The 25,532-nt window shown below is 47.3% G+C and overlaps 1 protein-coding gene across 2 annotated transcripts in view; it reads left to right on the top strand.

Annotated features, from left to right (window-relative positions):
* The window catches only part of zmat3 (zinc finger, matrin-type 3), an 85,124-nt gene extending 59,993 nt beyond the window's left edge, over positions 1-25,131 (top strand). For both annotated transcript variants that reach the window (XM_038817260.1, XM_038817259.1), the window contains 2 exons: positions 7,638-7,738; positions 23,175-25,131. In XM_038817260.1, the coding sequence (XP_038673188.1) occupies positions 7,638-7,738; positions 23,175-23,383 (310 nt within the window). In that variant the 3' untranslated portion in view covers positions 23,384-25,131. The remainder of the gene's footprint in view (positions 1-7,637; positions 7,739-23,174) is intronic.
* Positions 25,132-25,532: the final 401 nt, after the last annotated feature.

Below are 25,532 nucleotides of genomic sequence, written 5' to 3'. Positions count from 1 at the left end.
TATTATAATTCAACAAAATGTATTTGCAATATTTATTTACTCCAAGCCTCAAAGCTAATATCACCAGTGATTGAAGATACATTTTCTGTGCTTTTACATTTTATAGGATTAAATGATGAAGCAAATTAATTGTAATTTCTAATAATAAAACTTCAGGTTACTTCACAAAGCAAAGGACTGTGGAATGTTTATCTTTAAGGATTGATAAGGCCAGTTCATGACACAACGATCTTCATGAGTTAACATTAATAGATTTTCTTTAGATTCTGTTTTCAACGGAATACATTTGATTAATATTAATACCTTTTAATAAGTACAACTCTGTGAACTTTTATCTGAAGTTACTCTCTTGTGAATTGATTCATAAGGCAATCTTAACCTTAAATTAAAGTAACCCTGCCCCCAATTGCAAGGCCTGATTTAGTTGTGATGTGGGGCAAAGCTGGCAGGGCTACATTTATTGCCTATCCTTTGTTGCCTTTTGAGGATCATGTTTTTTTTTGCCATTTGTTTGCATGAGTTAGGGAATTTCATGACTTTGACCCAACAGCAATTAAGGAACATTATCACATTGAGAAAATTGACCTATGAGGAGAGAATGAGTAACCCACATTCTCTAGAATAAAGAAAAATTAAAAGTGATTTAATTGAAACATATACATTTTATTTATTTTTTAAAAATAAATTTAGAGTACCCAATTAATTTTTTCCAATTAAGGGTCAATTCAGCATGGCCAGTCCACCTACCCTGCACATCTTTGGGTTGTGGGGGCGAAACCTACGCAAACACGGGGACAATGTGCAAACTCCACAGGGGCCTGGGACCTTGGTGGCGTGAGGAAGCAGTGCTAACCACTGCGCTACCATGCTGCCTGAAACATATACAACTCTTAAGGGATTTGACAGGGGATATGCTGGGTAGATATTTCCCCTGGTTAGAAAGTCCAGAACTAGGGGTCACAGTTTCAGAATAAGGGTTTGACGATTTAGGGAGGGTTGTGAATCTTAGGAATTCCTTACTCCATTGGGTGTTCGTTGAACACATTAAAAACAAAGATTGATACATTTTGGCTGTTGGGGGATAGTGTGGGATGGTAGAGTGAAAGTAGATTACCAAGCGGTATCTTATCAAATGACTGAGCAGGCTCGAAGGGCAAACCAACATACCCCTGTTTGTATTTCCTATGTCCTTATCTTTAACCAGCATAACTTATGATTTGGAGGGGAATTTTCAGGTGATAATATTCCCATGACATTGCTGCTTGGAGGTAGAAGTTGTTACGTTGGGAGGTGATATCAAAGTAAAGCTTAGTCAGTTATGACAGCACATAGGCAGGGGAATTAGATGAGGCAGATTGCTGTCTTCTGAATTACTGAGTATTTGTTGCTCCAATCTTCCTGGCAAATAGTCTATCATATTCCTCATCTTGAGTCTTGTACATAGTGGATCAAGAAGTAAACTAAAAGCAATACACCAGTATTATGTATTCTTGTAGCCATTGTGTTGGTCTGATTTGTCCATTTAAGCTTCTGAGCAATGCTTGAGATATTGATAATGTAGCGATTCTGCTATAGTTCTGCTGCTGCTGTACATCATGGGCAGATGGCTATACTTTATGGTTGAATATAATACTTTCTGGCATTTCTGTAATAAGTATTGCCTGCATTTGTCAGGTCAAACCTGGATATTTTCCAGGATTATATCATGGGCTGGCATGGACTGCTTCATTTTCAGAGAAAGGTTTGAATGGAGTTGAATGAATGTAGTGACATTATGATGGAGGGGAAGTCATTGACAAAGCAGCTGAAGATGGGTAGGCTGAGGATGTAAGGAATGTGAAGGGAAAACAAAAGAAAAAAAGAAAGACAAAACCTACCTTCTGGATGATCATCCTGGTTCTTTGAATGCAATTTATCTTCGACATATCTTGTACACATCCTCCTCTACTATTTCTGACTCTTATTTCAAGTATACTTATTGTTATTTAACTTTGTTATTGTTTCCTTCTCCAAGTAACAATGCCTTCAATTCATTCTCAAAGTACTGAGGACTGGTCCGTGGGCAGGCCTTTTTTATTTTAGAGTATTAAGGGAAGTTAGTTGATTCTGTTATGATTTCACCGAGTGTAAAACCCCTCCAAGGGGCACTGGTCTATTGATTTTTGCCATCACTCCCAGAAAAAAATAGGCATATCCTAAGGTACATGGTGGATAAACTACATTTGAAGAATAAGGAGGACCATATCAAAGGTAACTAATCTTACTTTATATTTATGTTCAGCAACTTGAAGGTGTCAAACAATGAAATTGGTTTTTTTGCTACTTGTCACCTTGCTAAAAATGATACCAGTTATCATTCGTTATTACTGATGTATCCATGTTAATTCTTACAAAGGCTTCCAATTCAACTATTACATAGTAGTAGCATTTTAACTTGTAGCTTGTTGATCTTACAGATAGAATAAGGTGATTTTTGCTGATTTGGAAAAGATTAAGTATCAAATAAAGATAAAGATAGATAGTTTTTTGAGATAAAGATAGATGGTTTTTTGAAGAATAAAGGAGTATGGTGTTCGGGCAGGAAAGTGGAGCTGAGTCCACAAAAGATCAGCCATGATCTCATTGAATGTTGGTGCAGGCTCGAAGGGCCAGATGGACTACTCCTGCTCCTAGTTCTTAAATGAAAATTAATCTAGTGTGGAAAATGATGTAATCAAAACTTCAGTTACTCTAATTAGTATTCTAAGGCTGAACTTGTATCATACTCAGTAAGACTCCAATATTTGTAAATCATCTCCCTGGAGATGGTCTCCCACCTTAAGGTTTTAATGTGCTTTGTATCCACCTGCTTGAACTGCCATTTCTGCAATGATGCACACAAGAAAGCACTTCTTATTCTCTTGGATTTGTTCATTCATGGGATGTGGGCATCGCTGGCTAAACCAGCATTTATTGCCTTCCCTAATTTCCCTTGTAGGTGCTGGTGTCTTCTGGATCCTCTGCAATCCAAGATCAGTGTTGAGTCACCCTGTTTCTTAGACCTTATATGTATGGGGCGTGACTTTTATACCTTTTAACATATACAACAGGTAGACATAAATGATGATGGGAATTGAGAAAAATATTGCACCATAGTGTAAACATTGCTGGTCAACTGCTTTATGAATTGTGTGTTGTGTATTGGAGGAAATTATTAATTGCATTTTTATGGTTGTGCTTTTATTCAAGTTATATGAGAAAAATGTTTTGTAACAAAATGTTTTATTTTTTTCAATCACTTTAACAGCTTAAATAAAATTTACAATCTCAGTTTACCTCAGTGGTAGCATTCCACCTTCTGTGTCAGATGTTTAGGGATTGAAGCCCCTCTCCAGAACATGAGGACATAATCAAGGCTAACACTTCATTACAATACTGAAGGAATTTTGGATATTTTGGAAGCATCAATTTTAACACCATAACTCGTAGGAGCAAATGTAGGCCATTTGGTCTATCGAGTCCGCTCTGCCATTCAATTAGATCAATCCTCAACTCCACTTTCCCACCTTAACCTGATAACCCTTGATTCCCTTACTGACTAAAAATCTGACTTGAACATATTTAATGATCCAGCTTCTACAGCTCTCTGCGGTAAAGAATGCCACAGATTCACTACTCTGAGAGAAACAATTCCTCCTCAACTCTGTCTTAAATGGGCAACCCTTAACTCTGAGATTCTACCCTCTGGCCCTAGGCCCTCCCTGTTAGCATCTGCCTTGTCAAGTCCCCTACGAATCCTGGATGTCTCAATAAGGTCGTCTCATTCTTCTAAATTCCCAATGAGGACAGTCCAACCTACTAAACCTCTCCTCATAAGAAGTGGTTAGCATTGCTGCCTTGCAAATCCAGGGACCTGGGCTCAATTCGCCCTTGGATTTCACTTTCTCCTCGTGTCTGCGTGGGTTTCCTTTGGGTGCTCCGGTTTCTTCCCCCAGTCCAAAGATGTGCAGGTTAGGTAGATTGGCCATACCACATTGCTCCTTAGTGTCCAGAGATGTGTAGATTAGGTGGAGTTACGGAGATAATAAGAATAATCTTTGTTAGTGTCACAAGTAGGCTTACATTAACACTGCAATGAAGTTACTGTAAAAAGCCCCTGGTCGCCACATTCCGGCGCTTGTTCAGGTACACTGAGGGAGAATTCAGAATGTCCAAATTACCTAACAGCACGTCTTTCGGGACTTGTGTGAGGAAACCAAAGCACCTGGAGGAAACCCACACAGACACGGGGAGAACGTGCAGACTCCACACAGACAGTGACCCAAGTCAGGAATCGAACCTGGGACCCTGGCGCTGTGAAGCAACAGTGCTAACCAAAACAAAGGACGAGATTCTCCAGCCTCCCCACAGTGTATTTCACGGCACCGGAGGTGGCCCGCCATTGGCCGGTGGCATGATCTTCTGGTCCCACCACTGTCAATGGGATTTCCCAGTGGATCCAATCTAAAAAACCCAGTGGTGGGGTTTCTCCATCGGGAGAACTGGAAAAACCCGCCTGCATGAGCAGCTTGTAGATCTCACCCAGAGTATCTGTTCATTATCACTTGTCACTCATGGGAGCACGCTGTGCATAAGGTGGCTGCTGCATTTCCTATAAAACAGCAGGCACTAGGTGAGCGATTTTGTGGCCACCTTGCACTTGAACAAGAGCACAATGTGGCCGGGAGAGCTTTCCGGCAGCCTTCACGCCTCGCAGGATCTACCCAAGTCCCAAGGCATCCCAAAAGGGACATGACCAAACGGCACATGCCTAAGTAGGATTTAAATCTAATTAAGCGCCCGTACCCATGATCTACTGGCCTCCCGGATTCTACCGGCCTCCGCAGCGAGGCTGCAGCCGGGCGCCGTTCAGTATTGGTCCACATAAACGTGAAACAGATGGATCGACACCCAGAGGGTCTCCCGGGCCATCATATACCCCTGGGTGGTCAGGAATGATGCACACTTGCCCCCTGGCCCTCCCTTTGAACTTCAGGCACATTGGCACTGCCACCCTGGCACTGCCAAACTGGCAAGAGCACTGCCCAGGTGCCAGAATGGCTGTGCAAGGGTGCCCAGGTGGCACTGCCAATGGTCAGGGTCTCAGGGCGGGGAGGATGCATGTGAAAGGAGGGTTGCGGGGTGTACATGGCAATTAAGTAGGGAACTCTGAGAGGTTGGGGGAGGTGATGGCTGGTCTTGGAAGGGAAGGGTGCCTATGGGGAGCCTGAAGAGGGGAGACCCCAGGAACCTCCACAGTGTGGTGTCCTCACTTGCCGAGCTGTGGGGTTGTGCCAATGTATGTGGGGGTAACATTGCCCATGGGTGGGGTGTCCCTCAAGCTCACTTGGAGATTGGGGCACCCTTTCAAAATGACGGGCCGATCTCAGTTCAGCTCCCCAGTGGTGAAAAAATTCTACGGGCACAATTTAACTAAATGGGAAGAACGTCCCATAGCGAACGTCCATAGGAGCTCCAATCACCAGAACTCCTCAACGTAGTGCAAAATTGGAACACCATTTTTAAATGGTGTTTGGGTCTCCGAAGCCGCCAACCCCGCCTCCTCCGCCCAGCACCCGCGCAGGGTACCCCCCGGCCTGCAAGTCCTTGTTAGGTGAGTTGGACATTCTTATTTCTCTCAGTGTACCCTGAACAGACACCACAGTGTGGCGACAAGGGGCTTTTTACAATAACTTCATTGCAGTGTTAATGTAAGCATACTTATGACACTAATGAAGATTATTATTATTATTAGTGATATTGATTATTGGATAATACTATCTAATACATCTGGAGAAACTCCGACCCTGTGCTTTGAAATAGTGCCATGAGAAGGTATATGGGACTATAGTTTAAATCCTTATCTTAAAGATGGCACCATTGACAGTGCAGCACCCCCTAAGGACTGCACTGCAGTGTTAACCTAGATTTTTGTGCTGAAGACTCTGGAGTAGTACAACTCCTGGGGCGGGATTCTGCGACCCCCCGCCGGGTCGGAGAATTGCCCGGGGCCGGCGTCAATCCAGCCCCTGCTGTGTCCCGAATTCTCCGCCCCCCGAGATTCGGCGGTGGCGGGAATCGCGCCGGTTGGCGGGCCCCGCGCAGCGATTCTCCGGCCCGCAATGGGCCGAAGTCCCGCCGCTGACAGGCCTCTCCCGCCGGCGCGGATTAAACCACCTACCTGACCGGCGGGATTGGCGGCGGGGGCGGGCTTTGGGGTCCTGGGGGGGAGCGCAGGGCGATCTGACCCCGGGGGGTGCCCCCACGGTGGCCTGGCCCGCGATCGGGTCCCACCGATCGACGGGCGGGCCTGTGCCATGGGGGCACTCTTTTTCTTCCGCCTTCGCCACGGTCTTCACCATGGTGGAGGCGGAAGAGACCTCCTCCCCTGCGCATGCGCCGGTATGACGTCAGCAGCTGCTGACGCTCCGGCGCATGCGCGGACTTACACCGGCCGGCGAAGTCCTTTCTCCCTGGCTGGTGTGGCACCAAAGGCCGTTCACGCCAGCCGGCGGAGTGGGATCCACTCCGGCGCGGGCCTAGCCCCTCAATGTGTGGGCTTGGCCCCTAAAGGTGCAGAGATTTCCGCACCTTTGGGGCGGCCCAACGCCGGAGTGGTTCACGCCACTCCGACACGCCGGGACCCCCCGCCCCACCGGGTAGGGGAGAATCCCGGCCCAGGATTCACACTTTTAATTGTTGCTCAGTGATCCATGCTCTGTAGAAGTCAGATAGGAACAGGATCACACTTCATTCTGATGTACCTGTCGTCAAATTGCCTGCTAATATTCACTGTCAAACCCTAGATTCCTCTATCTGTAGTAAAGGAATTGCTCGGGGATAAAGGAAAAAGGTAACGAAGCGTAATAAAAGTCTTTCATCTGGTTTATGGTTTGACCAGAAAAGCCTGTCATACTATGGCAGTTTTTCTTTTCTATCATCTCACTTTGGGTTGGTATGGATTAGTAGTTTTATTTTGAAGTGGTGGTATTCAGAACATGCATGCAATTATGAATTTCCTCCAATTATGAATATTTTGCAGAAACTTTCAAATTTAGCAACTTTCCAGTCTGTTAAATTCTTATTTTGGGCACGATTCAGCTGCCTCGTCGCGTCCGACTTGGTGTCGGGACAAGGCCTTTGAATCTCAGGAGAAGCCTCTCGGGGGATTTGCAACACCCAAAATATATCGTGTCTCGCAAGATGTCCCGATCTGGATCTTGCCTTCACTAGGCATGACCCAGATCAGCGTTCGCCTGATTCTATATACATTCGCCAGATTCACCTGACTACCGGGATTCAAAGACTGAGCCTGTGAGACCTTGCCAGAGCGACATTCAGCACTGGTCCACACAAATGTGGACCAGGCATAATGGCACCTGGGGGAGTCTCCAGGCTATTAGAGACCCCAGGGTGGTTGGGGACAGGGCAAGGTAGTATCCTGGCACACACCCTTGCACCTTGGTACTGCCAGCCTTCTTGTTAGCAACACAGCACAGCTTTGCACTTGTTAAATAATTTAATCACAGAATAAAATAACAAGAGGATTACTAGAACATTTTTAGACTAATGGTACAATTCTTGTACCTTTGAATAACAAAAGTATCTTAATTTTTCAGAACAGCAGCAGAGCTCACAAAGAGGAGACAAAGGAAAGAAGGGAATGAATTTAAAGTGGTGCCAAATCGTCGCAATCTACATGGGGTTCAAAATACACTAGGTATCTACTATTTTGCGTTTACAAGCATGTTAAATATTTGCAACATAATAATATACAGCAGTGAGACAAGTGTTTTCAGTAATGTTAACCCAGACACCAAAAGGCCTTCCATCATTTTGTTGAAATAGTGTCATGAGATCTTTACATCCACTTGACAAGGTAGATGGACGCTCAGTTTAATGTTTCTTCTGAAAGGCGATACGGGACCTCTTACAGTATTCCCTTAAACTTCACTGAAGAGTTAGCCTCATAGATTATGTGCTAAAATCTCTGGAGTAAGATTTGAACTTTTTATTTTCTGACTGGAGGCGGGGGTGCTACTAGAGATATGACAGGTATCTAACACTTGCAGTTGACAAGGCTGCGCACATTTTAATTTGGCATCGTCAGTAACAGAAATATCTAGATTATGGTTTATTTTTAATGTTAGTTGCAAATATGAAAAATAAATTACTGCTTGAATCCCATTTTGTAGGCTGATTGTCTATCACTAATCTGAGAGCCGACAGATAGTTCAGGGATAAAAAATTGATTGTAAACTCAGTGTTCAAAAGAAATTCTGGATGAGCAACATAACAATTTTTTAAAAAGCTTCTTTTCAATCCCTCTCTTTTTTTAACTTGTCCCATTTTCTCACCTTTTTCCTTGCTCGCTTCGCAAAGTGATGGCTGATGTGATTGTGTGCTTTCATAGATACTGGCAACTGTAGGACCTGACACAAGTGTATATTTTTCATATGAACCTGGACAATGCATGTCTGCAAGTTTTCTAACCATGGGGGTGGGGAGCCCAATTCTGTTGTCATCTGATACCAACAAAGAAGTAATTTCCAGAGGGTAATGTGACTTGATAACAAATAACAGCAGGAATGAAAGCTTTTTTCTCCTCCATTTCTTCCCCCAAACTCCCATGACCAGGTCATACAAATGAATTCTAGTGATTGACTGCTACCTGAGCTAAGATTAGCTCATTTAGCATATATTTTGACTGAATATGAAAAATTCCTATTTTATCTTAAATACGTGCTGACTAAATTATGCCAGATCTTATTAAGGAAGAATCTATACTACGTGTCTGATAAAATTACACAAGATCTGAATCTTTTACCAGAATTATAGAAATCTATATGAAACAGGCCATGAGAACCAACAGGCCTGTGCGAATGCTACATGTGAGCCGCCTGTCACTCCTCTGCATTTACCTTTCTCAGCATACCTTTCATTCCTTTCGTCTTCTTGGGCTTATTTAGTTTTTCCTTCAAAATTTAAATGGTCTTATTTGTAGTTCTTAGGGATTTTGTTCCTTTGATTTGTAGCTACAGGTTAAAAATCCCTTATCCAAAATGCTTGGGGCTGAGTGCGTATCGGATTTCGGAATTTTTTGGATTTCAGAATATACTGCGCATGTGTGGCGTGTTGGGAACTGTGCATATGCAGCGCATGTTGGAAACTGTGTATGTGAGGCACACATTGGAAACAGCGCATGTGAGGCATGCATTGGGTACTGCGCACATGCGGAACGGGAACTGCGCATGTGTGGAAGGTTGGGAACTGTGCTCGTGCGGCGCATGTTGGGAATTGCTCATCACCCGGGAGCCTTGTGGGATTTCCCCTTCGTGAAATCACGTCGCCACTCAAAAAAAGTACGGATTTCGGAATTGTTTGGTTTGCAGGATTTCGGATAAGGGATGCTCAACCTGTTTCTCAATTTAATCATGGAGTGACTTTATCTTATCCCATGAGTTAAGCCATAATTAATGTTGTAATCAGTTTATGCCAAATTGCCACATTGGAATAACTGTTGTGTCTATATTGGTCTGGATCATACGTGAAGCGGCACTGATGTTCAGATTTCCGCTGCACTTGAACGTTCCCCCGACTCGACGTTTCGAGTGTTGCAAATCTTGTGAGAGGTCTCTCGCGTGATTCAACGGTCTTATCCCGACACCAAGTCGAGCGAGAGGAGGCCGTTAAATTACTCTATTATTTAACGAGGCCGTTAAATTACCCTATCTTTTACTCAGCTTAACATTTCGCAGGCAACTGTTCAGGTAGGTTCTGTGGAATTGTCCGAGGTCTCCGATTCTAATTCAGTATTCGGGACATTCACAGTGGGTCATGGGGAGCAGAGGAATTGCCCATTGTAAGTTTGAACTTGGACAGTGACCGCATAGGTCCGTGCGTCAAGGTTATTGCAGGGTCCCGATGCACATCTTCAGTTGTACATCCGGTCACCACGATCTGGAGACTGGAAGGTTTGGCCCTCAGTTAGATCTAGACCTTTGATACCAGATTATATAAGTTTGTTTGGACCAATTTGAAGATCATGGTCTTTGATAAGAAAATTGAAATCAAATGCAACGTAAATATATTTCACAGTTGTTTGTAATTAACATGATATTTGGAATGAGAACTTCATTGCAAGTTTGTAGATACATTTGTGATATTATACAAGGGGTGCGATTCAATTGAAAAAGTGCCATTTTGAAAAACATTTCAAAGTGCTATTTTGGGCACAATTGGGAGGGTGTTTCTTGATGGACGCGTTGGCGAGATCACAGCTTGTATTCAACAGCTCTTAGTGCTAAAAATGAGCCCCCACGAGATTCATGTCATTACCAACTGTCTCACCATCTGATTTGCGAGACTTGTGCCTCAGAAGTACCGCCGTCCAATGTTGGAAGAAGACCAACGACCTGTAAGGGTAAGTTACCACCTCTCTCCTGGCAACAATTCCATCTGCCACCCCCCCCCCCCCCCGCCACCCCAACGCACACATACAAATCGCTGGTTGACACCTCGCGTCCTCCCCACATCCAATCTTCGTTCTTGTTCCTCACCCACCAGCACAACCCTTTCATGTTCAGATGCAGTGCCCACACATGCCTTCCTGACCCATCAGGCGTGTGGCTCACAATGCCCTCTCTTCGTCCCCGCAGGAGAAGATAGCCCATAATAAGCAGGAAAGGGCCAAGATGAGGGTGCCAGAGATCTGAGTCCTCATCACCTATGAGGAACAGGCCATGAAAATTGCGGGATTGCCCGAGGAGAGAGAGTAATCACCAACAACGAGGTTGGCGTACGCCACAAAGGTGAGGATGCACTGCCCCTTCACCCAGATGACCTGTCTCAAATAGAGTTGTTCATGGCAGACAAAATTATCCTTCCCTCTCACTGAGCTCATGCCTATTGTCTGGCAGGATCTCCAACTGATAGTCCGGGCCATCCCCTGCCACCCAAGGTGTTCCCTCCCCTGCCATCCAAGAAACTGCCTCGGAGGAGAGCTCCGAGGAGATAACCGGTGAGGCGTCACAGCTATCACCCTCACCTTCCAGAATCACATACCTCAGTGGGCAACACTGGTGGGCAGGTTTCTGGGGCACAATCTGGTGAGCACCACACTGATCCAGGTGGAGGCAGGAACATCCAAGGGAGACAGTTAGAGGTCTGCTGGATCCCTGGACTCGGCTAGATCCCAGTCCGATGCCAAATCTCTGGACAAAGCTCCCAAAGCTGATGCAGATGATACGATGAAGCTGTGACATTCAGGAGACATGCAGCGACTGCATAGCCGATTGGAGGAGTCCCAAAGGCTTTGGGCATTTTCGGAGATGGTGCTGACAAGGTGTAGCACCGAGGTCAACACTGCTGGGTGGCGACCGCAGTGAAAAGCCTGGAGCACGGTGTCCGCATAAGTGGTGGTGCCCAAGGCATGGCTCAGTCTGTGACAGCCATGGCTGAGGGACTCGACATCATGTCCCAATGTCTGAGGTTCATGTCCCAGATGCAGGTGGACATTGCCAAGGCACTGCAGAGCATGGCCCAGTCACTGAGGACCATTTCTGAGGGCATCAACACCATGCTGGAGACAATAGGGAGCTGCCAGGACTGTCAGAGCCAGGTGACTCGGAGGCGTCTGGAACTCATTCTAGCAGCCCCTCCGTCTCATGGAGTCCCCAGGGCCCTATGGACACCGTCAAGGAGGAAGAAGCGCTGGAGGCCAACCCGGGGCCTGCCACCAGGGAGATGATGGCAATCTCTGGTTCCTTCAAGTCTGCCCCCCTCCTTGGGGTGGTGGGAGCAGCCGGGGTCAGCAGGAGTCGGCTGACTTATGGAAGGGATTACGCAGCTGGGGGGGGCCTAGCTAGGGGGTGTGGGGGGGGGGGGGGGGGGGGGGGGGGGGGTACCGGGTTCCTGCTGGAGGGGCCGAAGGGGAACTGCTGGTGATGGGGGGGGAGGGGGGGTCTGCCACCGTGGGGAACGGGCCTGGGGGGTTCTGCAGGCACGTCGTGAGCCGAGGGAGAGCTATGGCTGACCGGCGCAGAGGGAGGAGGAAGACCCCCCAGATTCGGCTGGTCACATGGAACGTGATGGGGCTGAATGGACCAGTGAAGCTGTCCTGGGTCTTGGCGCATTTGAAGGGGTTGGGAGTGGACGTGGCTATGCTCCAGGAGACGCACCTTAAGGTGGCGGATCAGGTGAGGCTGAGAAGAGGCTGGGTTGGACAGGTGTTTCACTCGGGGCTAGATGCGAAGAATCGAGTGGTGCCGATTTTAGTTGGTATGAGCTTGTCATTTGTGGCGTTGTGTGGTGGCAGATAGCTGTGGCAGATACGTAATGGTGAGTGGTAGGCTTCAAGGGGAGCGGGTGGTTTTGGTTAATGTGTACGCCCTCAACTGGGACGATGCAGATTTCATGCGGCGAATGTTGAGCCGGATTCTGGACCTGGAGACGGGGGGCTTGATCTTGGGAGGGGATTTTAATACGGTGTTGGACCCAGCTCTGGATCGTTCGAGGTCTAAGACGGGCAAGAGGCCGGCGGCGGCCACAGTGCTGAGGGGGTTTATGGATCAGATGGAAGGGGTAGACCCTTGGAGGTTTTTGAGGCCGGGTGGTAGGGAGTTTTCCTTTTTCTCCCATGTCCACAAGGCTTATTCCCGGATTGATTTTTTTGTCCTCAGCAGGGCGCTAATCCCAAGAGTGGTGGGGCGGAGTATTCGGCGATTGTCATATCTGACCACGCTCCGCATTTGGTGGACTTGGAGTTGGGGGAGGGGAAGGATCAGCGCCCGCTGTGGAGGTTAGATGTGGGGCTTCTGTCAGAGGAGGAAGTATGTGGGCGGGTCCGTAGGTGCATAGAGGGGTATTTGGAAGCTAATGACAATGGGGAGGTGCAAGTTGGGGTGGTCTGGGAAGCGTTGAAGGCGGTGGTTAGAGGGAAGCTGATACCTATTCGGCACACAGGGAGAGGGGGAGAGGGTTGAGAGGGAGAGGTTGGTGGAAGAAATGGTAAGGGTGGACAGGAGGTATGCGGATGTCCCGGAAGAGGGGCTTTTGAGGAAGCGTCGCAGTCTCCAAGTGGAGTTCGATATACTGACCACCCGGAAGGCAGAGGCGCAGTGGAGGAGGGCGCAGGGGGCGGGAGGCAGTGAGAGAGATAGGGGGAGTCACAGATGCAGGAGGCAACCTGGTGCGGAGTGCTAGGGACATTAATGAGGTGTTCAGGTCCTTCTACGAGGAGCTGTACCGGTCGGTGCCCCCTAGGGGGGTGGATGGGATGGACCGCTTTCTGGATAAGCTGGAGTTCCCAAGAGTGGAGGAGGAGCGGGTGGAGGGTCTGGGGGCCCCAATCCAGTTGGAGGAGCTGATGGAGGCGCTGGGGAGCATGCAGACAGGGAAAGCACCGGGACCTGACGGGTTCCCGGTGGAGTTTTATAAGAAATTCTCAGACCTGCTGGGCCCGTTGTTAGTGAGGACCCCGAATGAGGCGAGGGGGGGGGGCTTTGCCCCCGACGATGTCTAGAGCAATAATTTCACTGATTCTGAGGCAGGATAAGGACACTCTCCAGTGTGGGTCTTACAGCCCGATCCCGTTCCTCAACGTGGACGCAAAGTTGTTGGCTAAGATACTGTCCAGGAGGGTGGAATGTATGGTCCCGCTGGTTATCCATGAGGACCAAACGGGGTTTGTGAAGGGGAGGCAGCTGAATGTCAGTGTGCGGCGGCTTCTTAATGTTATGATGATTTCCGCGGCGGATGGGGAGGCGGAAATAGTAGCATCGATGAATGCGGAGAAAACCTTCGATAGGGTGGAGTGGAGCTACCTGTGGGAGGTGTTGAGGAGATTAGGGTTTGGTGAGGGATTCATTAGCTGGGTGAGGCTGCTGTATAGTGTCCCGGTAGCGAGCGTGGTGACGAATGGGAGGAGGTCGGAGGACGTTCGGCTGTCCCGGGGGACGAGGCAGGGGTGCCCCTTGTCTTCCCTGCTCTTCGCGTTAGCGATTGAACCCCTGGCCATCGCACTGAGGGATTAGAAGAACTGGAGGGGGATGGTGGGGGGGTGGGGGGGGGGGGGGGGGGGGGAGGAGGAGCACCGGTTGTCGCTGTACATGGATGATTTACTATTGTACATCGCAGATCTGGCGGGGGGGATGCCAGGGGTGTTGAGGATACTTGGGGAGTTTGGGGACTTTTCGGGCTATAAGCTCAACGTGGGGAAGAGTGAGCTGTTTGTGCTGCACTTGGGGGACCAGCAGAGGGAGATAGAGGAGCTCCCGTTGAAGAGGGCGGAGAGGAGCTTTAGATATCTTGCCGTCCAGATAGCTAGGAGCTGGGGGGCCCTACATAGGCTAAACGTTTCGAGGCTGGAGGAACAGATGGAGGAGGAGTTTAGGAGGTGGGATGCGCTGCCACTCTCCTTGGCGGGCAGGGTCCAGTCGGTTAAGATGACGGTGCTCCCGAGGTTTTTGTTTCTCTTCCAGTGTCTCCCCATCTTGATTCCAAAGGCTTTCTTTAGGAGGGTTAATAAGAGTATTCTGGGGTTTGTGTGGGCTCGGAAGGCCCCGAGAGTGAGGAGGGTATTCCTGGAGCGAGGCAGGGAGGTAGGTGGTTTGGCGTTGCCCAACCTGTGTGGGTACTACTGGGCTGCGAATGTGGCAATGATTTGTAGGTGGGTGATGGAGGGAGAGGGTGCCGCATGGAAGAGGTTGGAGGTGGCATCCTGTGTGGGCACGAGTTTGGAGGCACTGGTGACGGCCCCGCTCCCACTCCCCCCGGCAAGGTATTCTACGAGTCCAGTAGTTGTGGCTTCCCTCAAAATTTGGGGGCAGTAGAGGCGGCATAGGGGGGAAGTGAAGGCCTCAGTTTGGACCCCGATATGGGACAACCACCGGTTTGCACCAGGTGCAAGGGTTCTTCCGGCGGTGGCAGCCTTTTCTTGATTTCCTGGCGGAGTGTTAGGGGGTGGTCAATCTCAGCAGCAACCCGGGGGCGGGTGGGGTTTGTTTTTGCAATTATATGTTTGTTACTTTCTTTTTTGTCATTAATTTATTGCTTTGTATTGCGGGGGAGGGTCTTTTCTTTCTGTTTTTTCTATGCCTTGTTTATTTTATTGTTGGGAGAAAATTTGTTGTTGAAAAATTTGAATAAAAGTTATTTTAAATAAAAAACACGTCACACCTCATACACGTGAAGCCTTGGTCACTTTAATCTTCACAGCGGATCTGCCTGCACCCCCTCCGCTCCCCCTACTCCCCGCTCCCTGGGCTTAGTGGTCCAAGATCAAAAGCCCCCTATGCAGACCCCGTTCAGAGGATGGTGTGAGCGCGCTGTCAGTATAAAGACAAGAATCAGACATTTGAAGAAACTGAGGAACACCAGAGCTTTCCTCACAGCGAGTTATCATTACTCTACTGCCTAGTATATTGACTCGCTGATGGTGCTGACACAGACCCGTCACCCTGGAGTGATTTTATACAGACCACTTGAGGGTGGAATAGGATACTTGGGGAGGGGGAAATGTGATGAGGGGGTGAAGGAAGGAAATGGGGGAGAGGGAAGGATTGAAATGGGAGAAGGGACAGGAGGGAAATGGGGGAAGAAGGGATTGGGGGAAGGGAGGGTTGAACTGATGGACACTGCCTCATCCTATGAGAATCTGGAGATAATGAGGCTCTCCCTGGTTCTCTGGGTGTGACCGACTCTTGTTGCCTGTCCGCCATTCTCAGGCTCGACCTCCAGCCTCCCCTGGTCCGCCTCCTCCTCCTCCGATGAGGCCGCATGCCCTCCTCCTCCTCCTCCAGCATGTTGTTTTGTTGCGCTACCAGGTTGTGGAAGGCACAGCAGACCACTACAAAACGGCAGACCTCTGGGGGATGTACTGCACTGCACCTCCAGAGCGGTCCAGGCATCGGAACAGCATTTCAGCAATCCTATGCACCTTTCAATGTCGGCACGGGTGGCAACATGGGCCTCATTATATCCGGTTTCCGCCTTGGTCTCAGGCATCCGCACTGGCGACATTAGCCATGAACTTAGCAGGTGTCCCTTGTACCCCAAGAGTCAACCCGTTATCCTGTGGAGGTCCTCTAAGATACCGGGGCTTTAGCCATCATGCAAGCTCCCTGGGTAGCTGGCACACACATGCATGATACGAGGCTGTGATCACACACAATCTGAACAGTCAGTGAGTGGAACCTCTTCCTGTTAATAAAGGGCACTTCCTGATATCCTGGTGTGCTCAGCGGACATGTGTGCCATCAATTGCGCCCTGGACCTGGAGCATCCCAGCGCTGACAGCAGATCCTGCAGCCCGGGCATCATGGCGGGCCTGGTCCAGCTCAACGGTGATGAAGTCTGAAGCCCGGGCATATAGGGCTGCAATGACCTTCTTGGCCACCGAGAACAGGTGTCTAACCTCACGGGGAGCCATGTCCACGAGGATGTGGCACATGCTGTCCATCATCTTGCTGAATGACCAGCGATGCCTGTACATGTTAGGCTATCGATGGCCTCCCCTTCTGTGTACCTCCTCATCCTGACGGGTAGTGGGGTCTTCAGGGTGTATAGTCACCACATGAGATGTCGCCTCCAGCCTGCATCATCGCTGCTGCCTTCTCTGGCGTCTAGCCATCTCGGCTGCCACCAGCAATGCAAGGCCAGCCTCTGTTGGTATCTGTAAGGAATTGGAGGAGATAGAGCAACAATCAGTTAGATCTTGCATCCTGGGACCCTCAGTTAGCACTGTTGCTTTGCAGCGCCGAGGACCGGGGTTCGATTCCCGGCTTGGGTCACTATCTGTGCGGAGTCTGCACGTTCTCCCTGTGACTGGGCTTCTTCCGGGTGCTCTGATTTCCTCCCACAAGTCCCGAAAGACATGCTTGTTGGGTGAATTGGGCATCCTGAATTCTCCCTCCATATACCCGAACAGGCGCCGTAGTGTGGCAATTAGTGGATTTTCAAGTTGTGAGTTCATTGCAGTGTTAATGTAAGCCTACTTGTGACACTAATAAACATTAAAAATTAAATCCCCCAAGTCCTCCCCACACTTACGTGTCCTGCCTTCTCTCAGAGTGTCATCCAGCAAGCCAGTTTTGCTGATAAACTTTGCTCTCCATGCTCATCCCCAGCCACATCAGGTGCCTTGGACTCCAGGGGCGTGATTCTCCGCTCCCCACACCGGGTGGGAGAATCGCGGGAGGGCCGGGTGACTCACGACACCCCCCTGGCACCCTCCGCGATTCTCCCACCCCCCGCTCAGAAGAATCGGCGCTCGCTGTTTTTCATGGTGACCGGCGATTCTCCGGCCCGGATGGGCCGAGCGGCCTGCCGTTCCCGACCGGTTCACGGCGGCGGCAACCGCACCTGGTCGCTGCCGTCGTGAACATGGGCGCCAAATGCCCGTTTGAAGCTTGTGGGGGGCGGAGAGGGGAGTGAGCACCACGTCCGTGCTCGGGAGGGGACTGGCCCGCGATCGGTGCCCACCAATCGTCGGGCCGGCGTCTCAAAGCGATGCACTCTTTCCCCTCCGCCGCCCCGCAAGATCAAGCCGCCACGTCTTGCGGGGCGGCGGAGGGGAGGACGGCAACCGCGCATGCGCGGGTTTCAGCCGTTGTGATGTCAGCTGCGCATGCGCAGGTTGGAGCCGGCCAACCTGCGTATGCGCGGCTGACGTCACATAGGCGCCGCCATCGCGTCATTCTCGGCACATCGCCTTGACGCAAGCGTCAAGGCCCGGCGGCCAAGATTTACGGAGCGCCGCTCCTAGCCCCCCCGTGTGGGGGTGAATTAGGTGCGAGGACTGGCCTCCGAGGCCGTCGTGAACTCGGCCGAGTTCACGACGGCCTTCCCGATTTATCGCGGGAGCGGAGAATTCCGCCCCAGATCTCTGCTGGAAACATTAGGGAGACCGTGCTCAGGTGCTCTCCCCTGACCGCACACTGCTCACAGTCAAAGGGAGTGAAATCAAGGCAGCACGGTGGCGCAGTTGTTAGCACTGCTGCCTCAGGTCCGATCCCGGCTCTGGGTCACTGTCCATGTGGAGTTTGAACGTTTCCCCGTGTTTGTGTGGGTTTTGCCCCCACAACCGAAAGGTGTGCAGGCTAGGTGGATTGGCCATGTTAAATTGCCCCTTAATTAGAAAAAATGAATTGGGTAATCTAAAAATTTTTAAAAAGGGGGTGAAATTGGTTTTCAGTAATTATCTGTCCTGGAAGTGTTTGGTAGGACAGATAGCCTACAGCTGTGATTACCCAGTTATGGCATGGTAGCACTATTTCCTCACAGCATCACAGACCCGGATTCAGTTCCGGTCTTGGGTCACTGTCTGTGTGGAGTTTGTAAGTTTCCCCTGTATCTGTGTGGATTTCCTCCGGGTACTCCAGTTTCCTCCCACAGTCCAAAGATGTATGGGGTAGGTGGATTGGCCATGCTAAATTGCCCCTTAGTATCCAGTGATGTGAAGGTTAGAGTATGGGGTTGCAGGGATAGGGTGGGATATGGATTGGTGCAGACCTGATGGGCCGAATGGCCCCCTTTGCACTGTAGGGATTCTATAGGTCTCCACAATATTTAAAGATGGTTTGAACCTTCAGAGAGGCAAAGCACCTGGCCCTGGCCCAGGGTTTACCCCTGACCTAGAACGCTTCATCCCTCCCAAACACATCTTCCCCTCACTCCCCCGTTAGCATTTTGCAGTATCTGTTCCCTCTGGGATATCCTGGTCCACTCCATCTCCCCCAACACCTTACCCTCTTCCCATGGCACCTTCCAATGCAATCGCAGAATTTGTAACACCTGCCCCTTTACGTCCTCCCTGCTCACCATCCCAGGGCCAAAATACTCATATCAAGTGAGGCAACGCTTCACGTGCACCTCCTTCAATCTGGTTTATAGCATTTGCTGTTCTTCTCTACATTGGAGAGACTAAACACAGACAGTGATCGATTGCCTGAACACCTTCGGTCCATTAGGGGCTGTTTAGCTCACAGGGCTAATCGCTGGCTTTGAAAGCAGACCAAGGCAAGCCAGCAGCACGGTTTGATTCCCGTAACAGCCTCCCCGAACAGGCGCCGGAGTGTGGTGACTAGGGGCTTTTCACAGTAACTTCATTTGAAGCCTACTCGTGACAAGCGATTTTCATTTTTCATCCGTCAGCAGGATCCAGACCTTCCTGATGCTTGCCATTTCAACTCACCGCCCTGCTCTCATGTTCACGTGTCCATCCCTGGCCTGCTGCAATGTTCCAGTGAAGCCCACGCAAACTGGAGGATGAGCACCTTCATCTTCTGATTAGGCACTTTGTAGCTTTTCGGACTTAACATTGAGTTCAACAGTTTCACACTGTGAATTCGCTCCTCCACGTTCACTCCATTTTAATTTCTATCAATTTATTTCCATTGATCTGTTTTTCATCACCGTTGTGTTCCCCCCCCCCCAACCGACTTGGGCCATCTGTTCCCTGTTCCTACTGCTCACCTTTGTTCTGTCATTAACACATTCTAATCTCTTTATCTGCCGCTATCAGCACCCTTCTTCGCCTTAATCACCCTCATTTGCATTCCTTGTGTCTTTCTGTCCACAACATCTTTGTCAATCTCCATCTATTGCGGGCCCTCTATCCAGCCCCACCGCTCCATAACCCCCACAACAGTATAAATCTGACCCTATTTCCAGTTCTCTCCAGCTTCGACAAACAGTCATCCAGACTCGAAATGTTCGCTCCTTTCTGTCTCCACAGATACTGTCAGACTTGCTGCGATTGTCCAGTTTTTTCTATTTTTGAATTAAATACCATGTTGGGAAAGTTATGTACGAGAGGAATGAACCTTGATCATTCAAAATGTTTTTTCACTTCTATATTCTTTAATTGGATCTGTCAGGAAGCTTTGATTGTTCTTCCTGCTTTTAGTATGTACCTTATTAAATAGAGAAGCAATTACAAATACATAAAGACGTGTATATTGGGGAAACCTAAAAGAGGGAAAATTAGTACCATGGCTTTGAGGAAACAGTACAGCCTCAAATGTTTACAGTTTTGTTTTGTAATGGTATTCTACCAGTATTGTGATGTTATTAAAGATACACAAGGAGTTACATTTTGAAAAACACCATTAAATTTCCCCATAGGTCCAAAGTCTCACATTTTGTTCTGCATTCTGAATTAACACAATTCCTGAATTCTACAAATGGTGTATTTTTCTGATTGCCATTTTTGAGAGCTGAGAGCCATTCAATAATGTTTTATATTATAGAATTGTACTGATACACGTGGCTTCATAGAGACCATTTCAGATAAATTGTTACTATAAACGTAGGGGTCATAAACTAATGGACAATAATGTAACAATATTTGGGACTAAATTAAGATCTCATGAAATAGAAAGCAGCTATTTGTTGTTATGATCTTCATAGAGACTGATAACCTTTTAAAAAGATATTTGGATTTAACTGACTGACTGAAAAATACTTTTACTGTAATAAACAAACGAAAAGTAATAATCAGTAACACTACTTTTGTAGGCAACATATACTTTATACAATATACATTGTTCATTTATTATCTCAAGAACTTCCTAGAAAGAACAGGTGCTCAGGACAAAGAAACGGCCCCTATAAAAAACTGTGGTCAGAACAACAGCTGCTCTTCAGATTTAATGAACCTCTGCAGTGCTATATAAATAAACAACAGCGACCCTTCCTTTGAAACTGCCTTGACCTGACAATCAAGAAGCTTTTAAATGGGAAATGGTCCATGAAATTGAATGTAAACAATACAGTTCAAAGCTTTTAGACTTCTAGGTGTGCATACGGGCTTGAAAACAATAGGACAGTTAACTTGACTGAAAAAGCCACTTCAACGGTTTCCCCCACATTACTTTTAGCCTTATCTCATAGATATTTGTACTTGGCATGCTGACAGACAGTTTAAAATGTTTAAGGCTGTGATGAGAAGATTCTCATTTTATTCTCAGCGAACTTTAATATGGGCATGCTGACAAACAGTTCAAAGGGTATAAGGCTGCAGATGGGAAGACTTTCACTTTATTCTCCGAGAACTTTAATATTGAAATGCTGACAGTTTAAAGGTTTAAAAGGTTGCAGATGAGAAGACCAACCAAACAACCAGCATTCCAAGAAAGAACCCGACCTGAGCTCCTCCAGGCCAGCCCAAGCCCCCCATCCCAACTCCCACCTGACATGAAGTTAGCCCCTCGGCACCCTGTAGGCAAGTGAAGGGAGGGTACTTGCCCTCTTGCCTACGGACTTTGCATTTTCCTGCCAGGTCTGGGTGGGAAATCTGGCGGGGCAAGTCGGGAGACTCGCACCAGGTTTGATGCTCGGCCCAATTCCACAGGGCGTCGTGAAAACCACCGCTAGCTAGAGGACCCAGAGACCCTCCTATGAAACTAACAGAAAGTAAAGGGAAATTTTAAAAAAGAATCGGAGAGAAGTTGACCTCAACAGGCAGAAATTTGCAAGATCGTTCCAAGAGGACTGAGGGATTACCATAAATAGACAAATGTCAGAACCTATTTCTCAAAGACCGACCGAGACAGAAATTAACATTCAGGGGTGACTTTCATTCTGGGTTCGAGAAGCAGGAGCCAGATTTGTTTCTGAGTCCTGAACCTGTTCCTAACAATCATGCATTTTGATTTTGACCAGGGTATCTGGCATGAAGACAGGTTCCCCGGCCAATTAAGGGTAGTGGGCAGACAAGGGGCGAAATTCTCCGACCCCCAGCAGGGTCGGAGAATCGCCTGGGGCCGCCGGAAATCCCGCCCCCGCCGTGGCAGAGATTCTCCGCCACCCGGGAAGTGGCGGGGGCGGGAATCACGCCACTCCGATCGGCGAGGCCCCTGCGGCGATTCTCCGGCCCGCGATGGGCTGAAGTCCCGCCGCAGGGAGGCCTCTCCCGCCGCCGAGGTTTGAACCACCTCTGGTGGCGGTGGGATCGGCGGCGCGACCGGGGTCCTAGGGGGGCGCAGGGCGATCGGACCCTGGGGGGGTGCCCCCACGGTGGCCAGGCCCTTGATCGGGGCCCCCCGCTCAGACTCCGTGCCCTGGGTGCACTCTTTCTCCTCCGCTGCCGCCACGGCCTCCGCCATGGCAGAAGCGGAAGAGAAAACCACATCGCACATGCGCCGGTGGTGACGTCAGCGGTAGCTAGCCGCTGACGTGACCGGCGAAAGCCTTTCGGCCCCGCTGCCGCTGGCGCCGTTTTTTTGCACCAGTCTTCTGGTGCCAACCGCTCCGGCGCGGGGCTAGCCCCCAAAGGTGCGGAGAATTCCCCACCTTTGGGGAGGCCCGACCCCAGAGTGGTTGGCGCCACTCCCCTACACCGGGACCCCCCCCACCCCCCGTCACGCCAGGTAGGGGAGAATCCTGCCCAAGATCTCAAAGTGGGAGCAGTATGGGGTATGGGCAGGCAGGGTGGGGCAAACAATATACCTTTCAGCTTCAGAGGAGCACCCAGCTGCAATGAATGGTAAGTAACTAAGAGGGCACTTCAACACTGAAGGTGATCTCTCAACCCCTTTTTAAAAATTGTAAAGAAAAAATAAATTGAGGTCAACATTGTGGGGCAGGGGTGGAAATTCCTCTGTAGAGCAGCATTCGATAGCACCCCCACCAGCCAGGCAGCAAGGACTTGTAGGTCTACCAGGAGCGCTGGCATGCTGCCCTGCTGTATGTGCCTACCTACAGGCAGTTAAACTGTCCCTTGTTGCATTGGGAAACTGGAGGGTGACTGGAAAATCCCAGTCACTGCCTTAACTTACCTTTAACAAGGCTCTTAACTGGCCTAATTAGCTGTCATTCACTAGGAATGGAATCGGATATTGGCATGCCAGCCGGTCCTGGTACTTTCGGGCCTTGTCCACCGCTATTCCTGACCTGGTAGGGCCTGAAAATCCTACCCTTGGAAACTGATAATCTGATGATAAATTAAAGAGGAAATCAAGAAGTTTGAGCAGAACTAATTTGTAGTGAAACTGTGGAAAAGAAACGCTCAGTGCATATTGTATGAGAGAAGTTTATTTCCTTCAGTAGATATTAAAAGAATAAAAAAATCATTTGGATGATACTAGACACTGGGGAGACAATTATTATTTCTCTTTAAATGATTCAAGATCAATTTATGTTATCTTATTATATAGGTCCTTACTTTAATCCACGTTCCCGTCAGCGGATTCCACGCGACCTAGCAATGTGTGTGACACCAAGTGGACAGTTCTACTGTTCAATGTGTAATATTGGTGCCAGTGAGGAACAAGAATTTCGTCTTCATCTTGAAAGCAAACTGCATAAGAGCAAAGTGTCAGAGCAACGGTACCGCAATGAGATGGAAAATCTTGGCTATGCATGAAGCCTTGGAAATAAGTGAATCTTGAAACTACAGGAGAATGGTTATAATTGTTAATGATACATTTACAATTTCTGTATAGAAAGTTTTAAGACTTGATAATTAAGAAAAAAAATCATAGAATCCATTGTTTTGTAAAATTGTACAGAAGTTAGTCGTTTATGTCAAAATGTACTTTGTATTCTCTTAATTTAAAGCTTAATTTAATGCTACTATGTGTATAGAAAACTTCAGTTTATTGCTAAGATTTGTCCCTTAAAGGGATGTTTGTGTAACTGGTCACTTGCTGCTTTTGCAGATGATTTCAAAGCATCTAATTGGTTTAATATTTGTTTTTTTAACAAAATGTTCAGCTTTTGTGGAATTTATATGTAATTCTAATTAGTTTTGTTAATATTGAACTTATTTTTGATTTGAAGTCTATAATACTCATCTGAAGTTGATCCAAAAGGTGGTATACTAATAAATGTTCAACTCTGAATCATTCATTTATTGTTGAATGACCTTTGTATAGAGAGTTTCGCCATTAGGCTCCCTGTTTAAAAAAAAAGATACAAATGTATGATAATTTGTTAATACTTGTTTGTTGTGTCTCCTAAGATTTTTGTTTTAAAAATGTATAAATTGCACCATTATTGAAGAGTTGATGAGCTTGATATGATGTTGCTAAATTAACAAAATTGAAGCACCCCTGGGCTTATGTTTACAATTATACATACATACATATATATATGTGTGTGTGTGATATATATATATATATAGGGCTCAGTATTTAGCCACTAATGCCATCATCAGCATGCATGCGCTGTTAAGTCAATAACAGCAAAATGAAAAGACATTAATATTGTTCTTGTGAATCTTGAAACTAGTTTAATTTTTTTAATGGATCCTAATGGTGATATCTCCCTTTTAAGACTGGTTTCACTTTACCAAATCTTACTAAAATAATCCACTAAAGTAAAATTTTAAAAAATAGTAATGGTCAAAATTATGGGAAAGTTATATATGCTGCCCTTTTGCAAGCTGGTCAATTCAAATTTCAGCATTTTGTGGATAAAATCCTTTCCAACCTGAAAGAGGTGACTGAGTTTGTGTGTCAGAGCTTAGAGTGATCAGAGGTAAGTTTGTGAATTACAAGGTGAAAAATAAACCTAGCATGGCCAAGAAAAGTAACAATGAGTTAAAGGCTGCATTTGCGTAGGATATACTGCAAATTTTCTATTTTAGTGGTGGAAAATGGTTATTTTCATGAATTCCATGTTACTTATTTTATATTCAATGACCTCTATGTCCTGGCTGCCAAGTATATTTAAGAACAAATGCATAGGAACTTTTAACAAATGACAGCCTTTATGAATGAATGCTTTTTCTCAAATTATAGCTTATCTTTTATAATATTTTTCACAGATAAAATTGTGCTGAATTTTTCTATCATTGTTATATTTTTCTCTGCACTGGATTTAACGTGAAAGATGTTTCAATGTCTACATTTTAAAGGATAATCAAAATGAGTCTTTAAGGCTTACCTAAAAGATGTTGATACGAACAAAGTGCATTTATAAATTTATGGTTCAAGCTATGTCCATTGCATGATTGTATTTATTTGGAATCTTAAGAGGCGAACATTTCCATTTCAAACATGGATTCACTTCACGTCTTACTTTCAGTATTCTGTCTCATGAATAATTTCAGATCAACAAAAGAGTTGCAAAATTTCACGTAGTATGTATATAAAATAAATTTAAAAGCCACTGATTTTTGATGCGGACGTTTTGAATTATTATATATATATATATTTCACAATATATATTTTTTCATAGTTTATTACCATGTTAAATCACAGAAATAAGAGACTGAATTCACCAAGGGTGAACAAAAACAAACAATGCTGGAAATATTCAGAAGGTCAAGCAGGAGCTGTGGATAAATAAACAGAATTACCATTTCAGGTCAATGACCTTTCATCACAAAGACCCATCTTTTGTTTTGTGTTCTACTGCCATTTTCTTCTGCTTGCATTATTATCCCTTTTGTCATTTAATCCCTCCTGCCTTCCACCCTATCAGAGACTTTGGGCGGGTTTCTCCGACCCCCTGGCGGGTCGGAGAATCACTGGGGGCCAGCGTCAATCCCGCCCCCGCCGTGTCCCGAA

Source organism: Scyliorhinus canicula, chromosome 13 (assembly GCF_902713615.1).
Source record: "Scyliorhinus canicula chromosome 13, sScyCan1.1, whole genome shotgun sequence".
Classification (NCBI taxonomy): Eukaryota; Metazoa; Chordata; class Chondrichthyes; order Carcharhiniformes; family Scyliorhinidae; genus Scyliorhinus; species Scyliorhinus canicula.
Note: the sequence above shows the minus strand (reverse complement) of the source record. Positions and strands in the feature narration are given on the sequence as shown.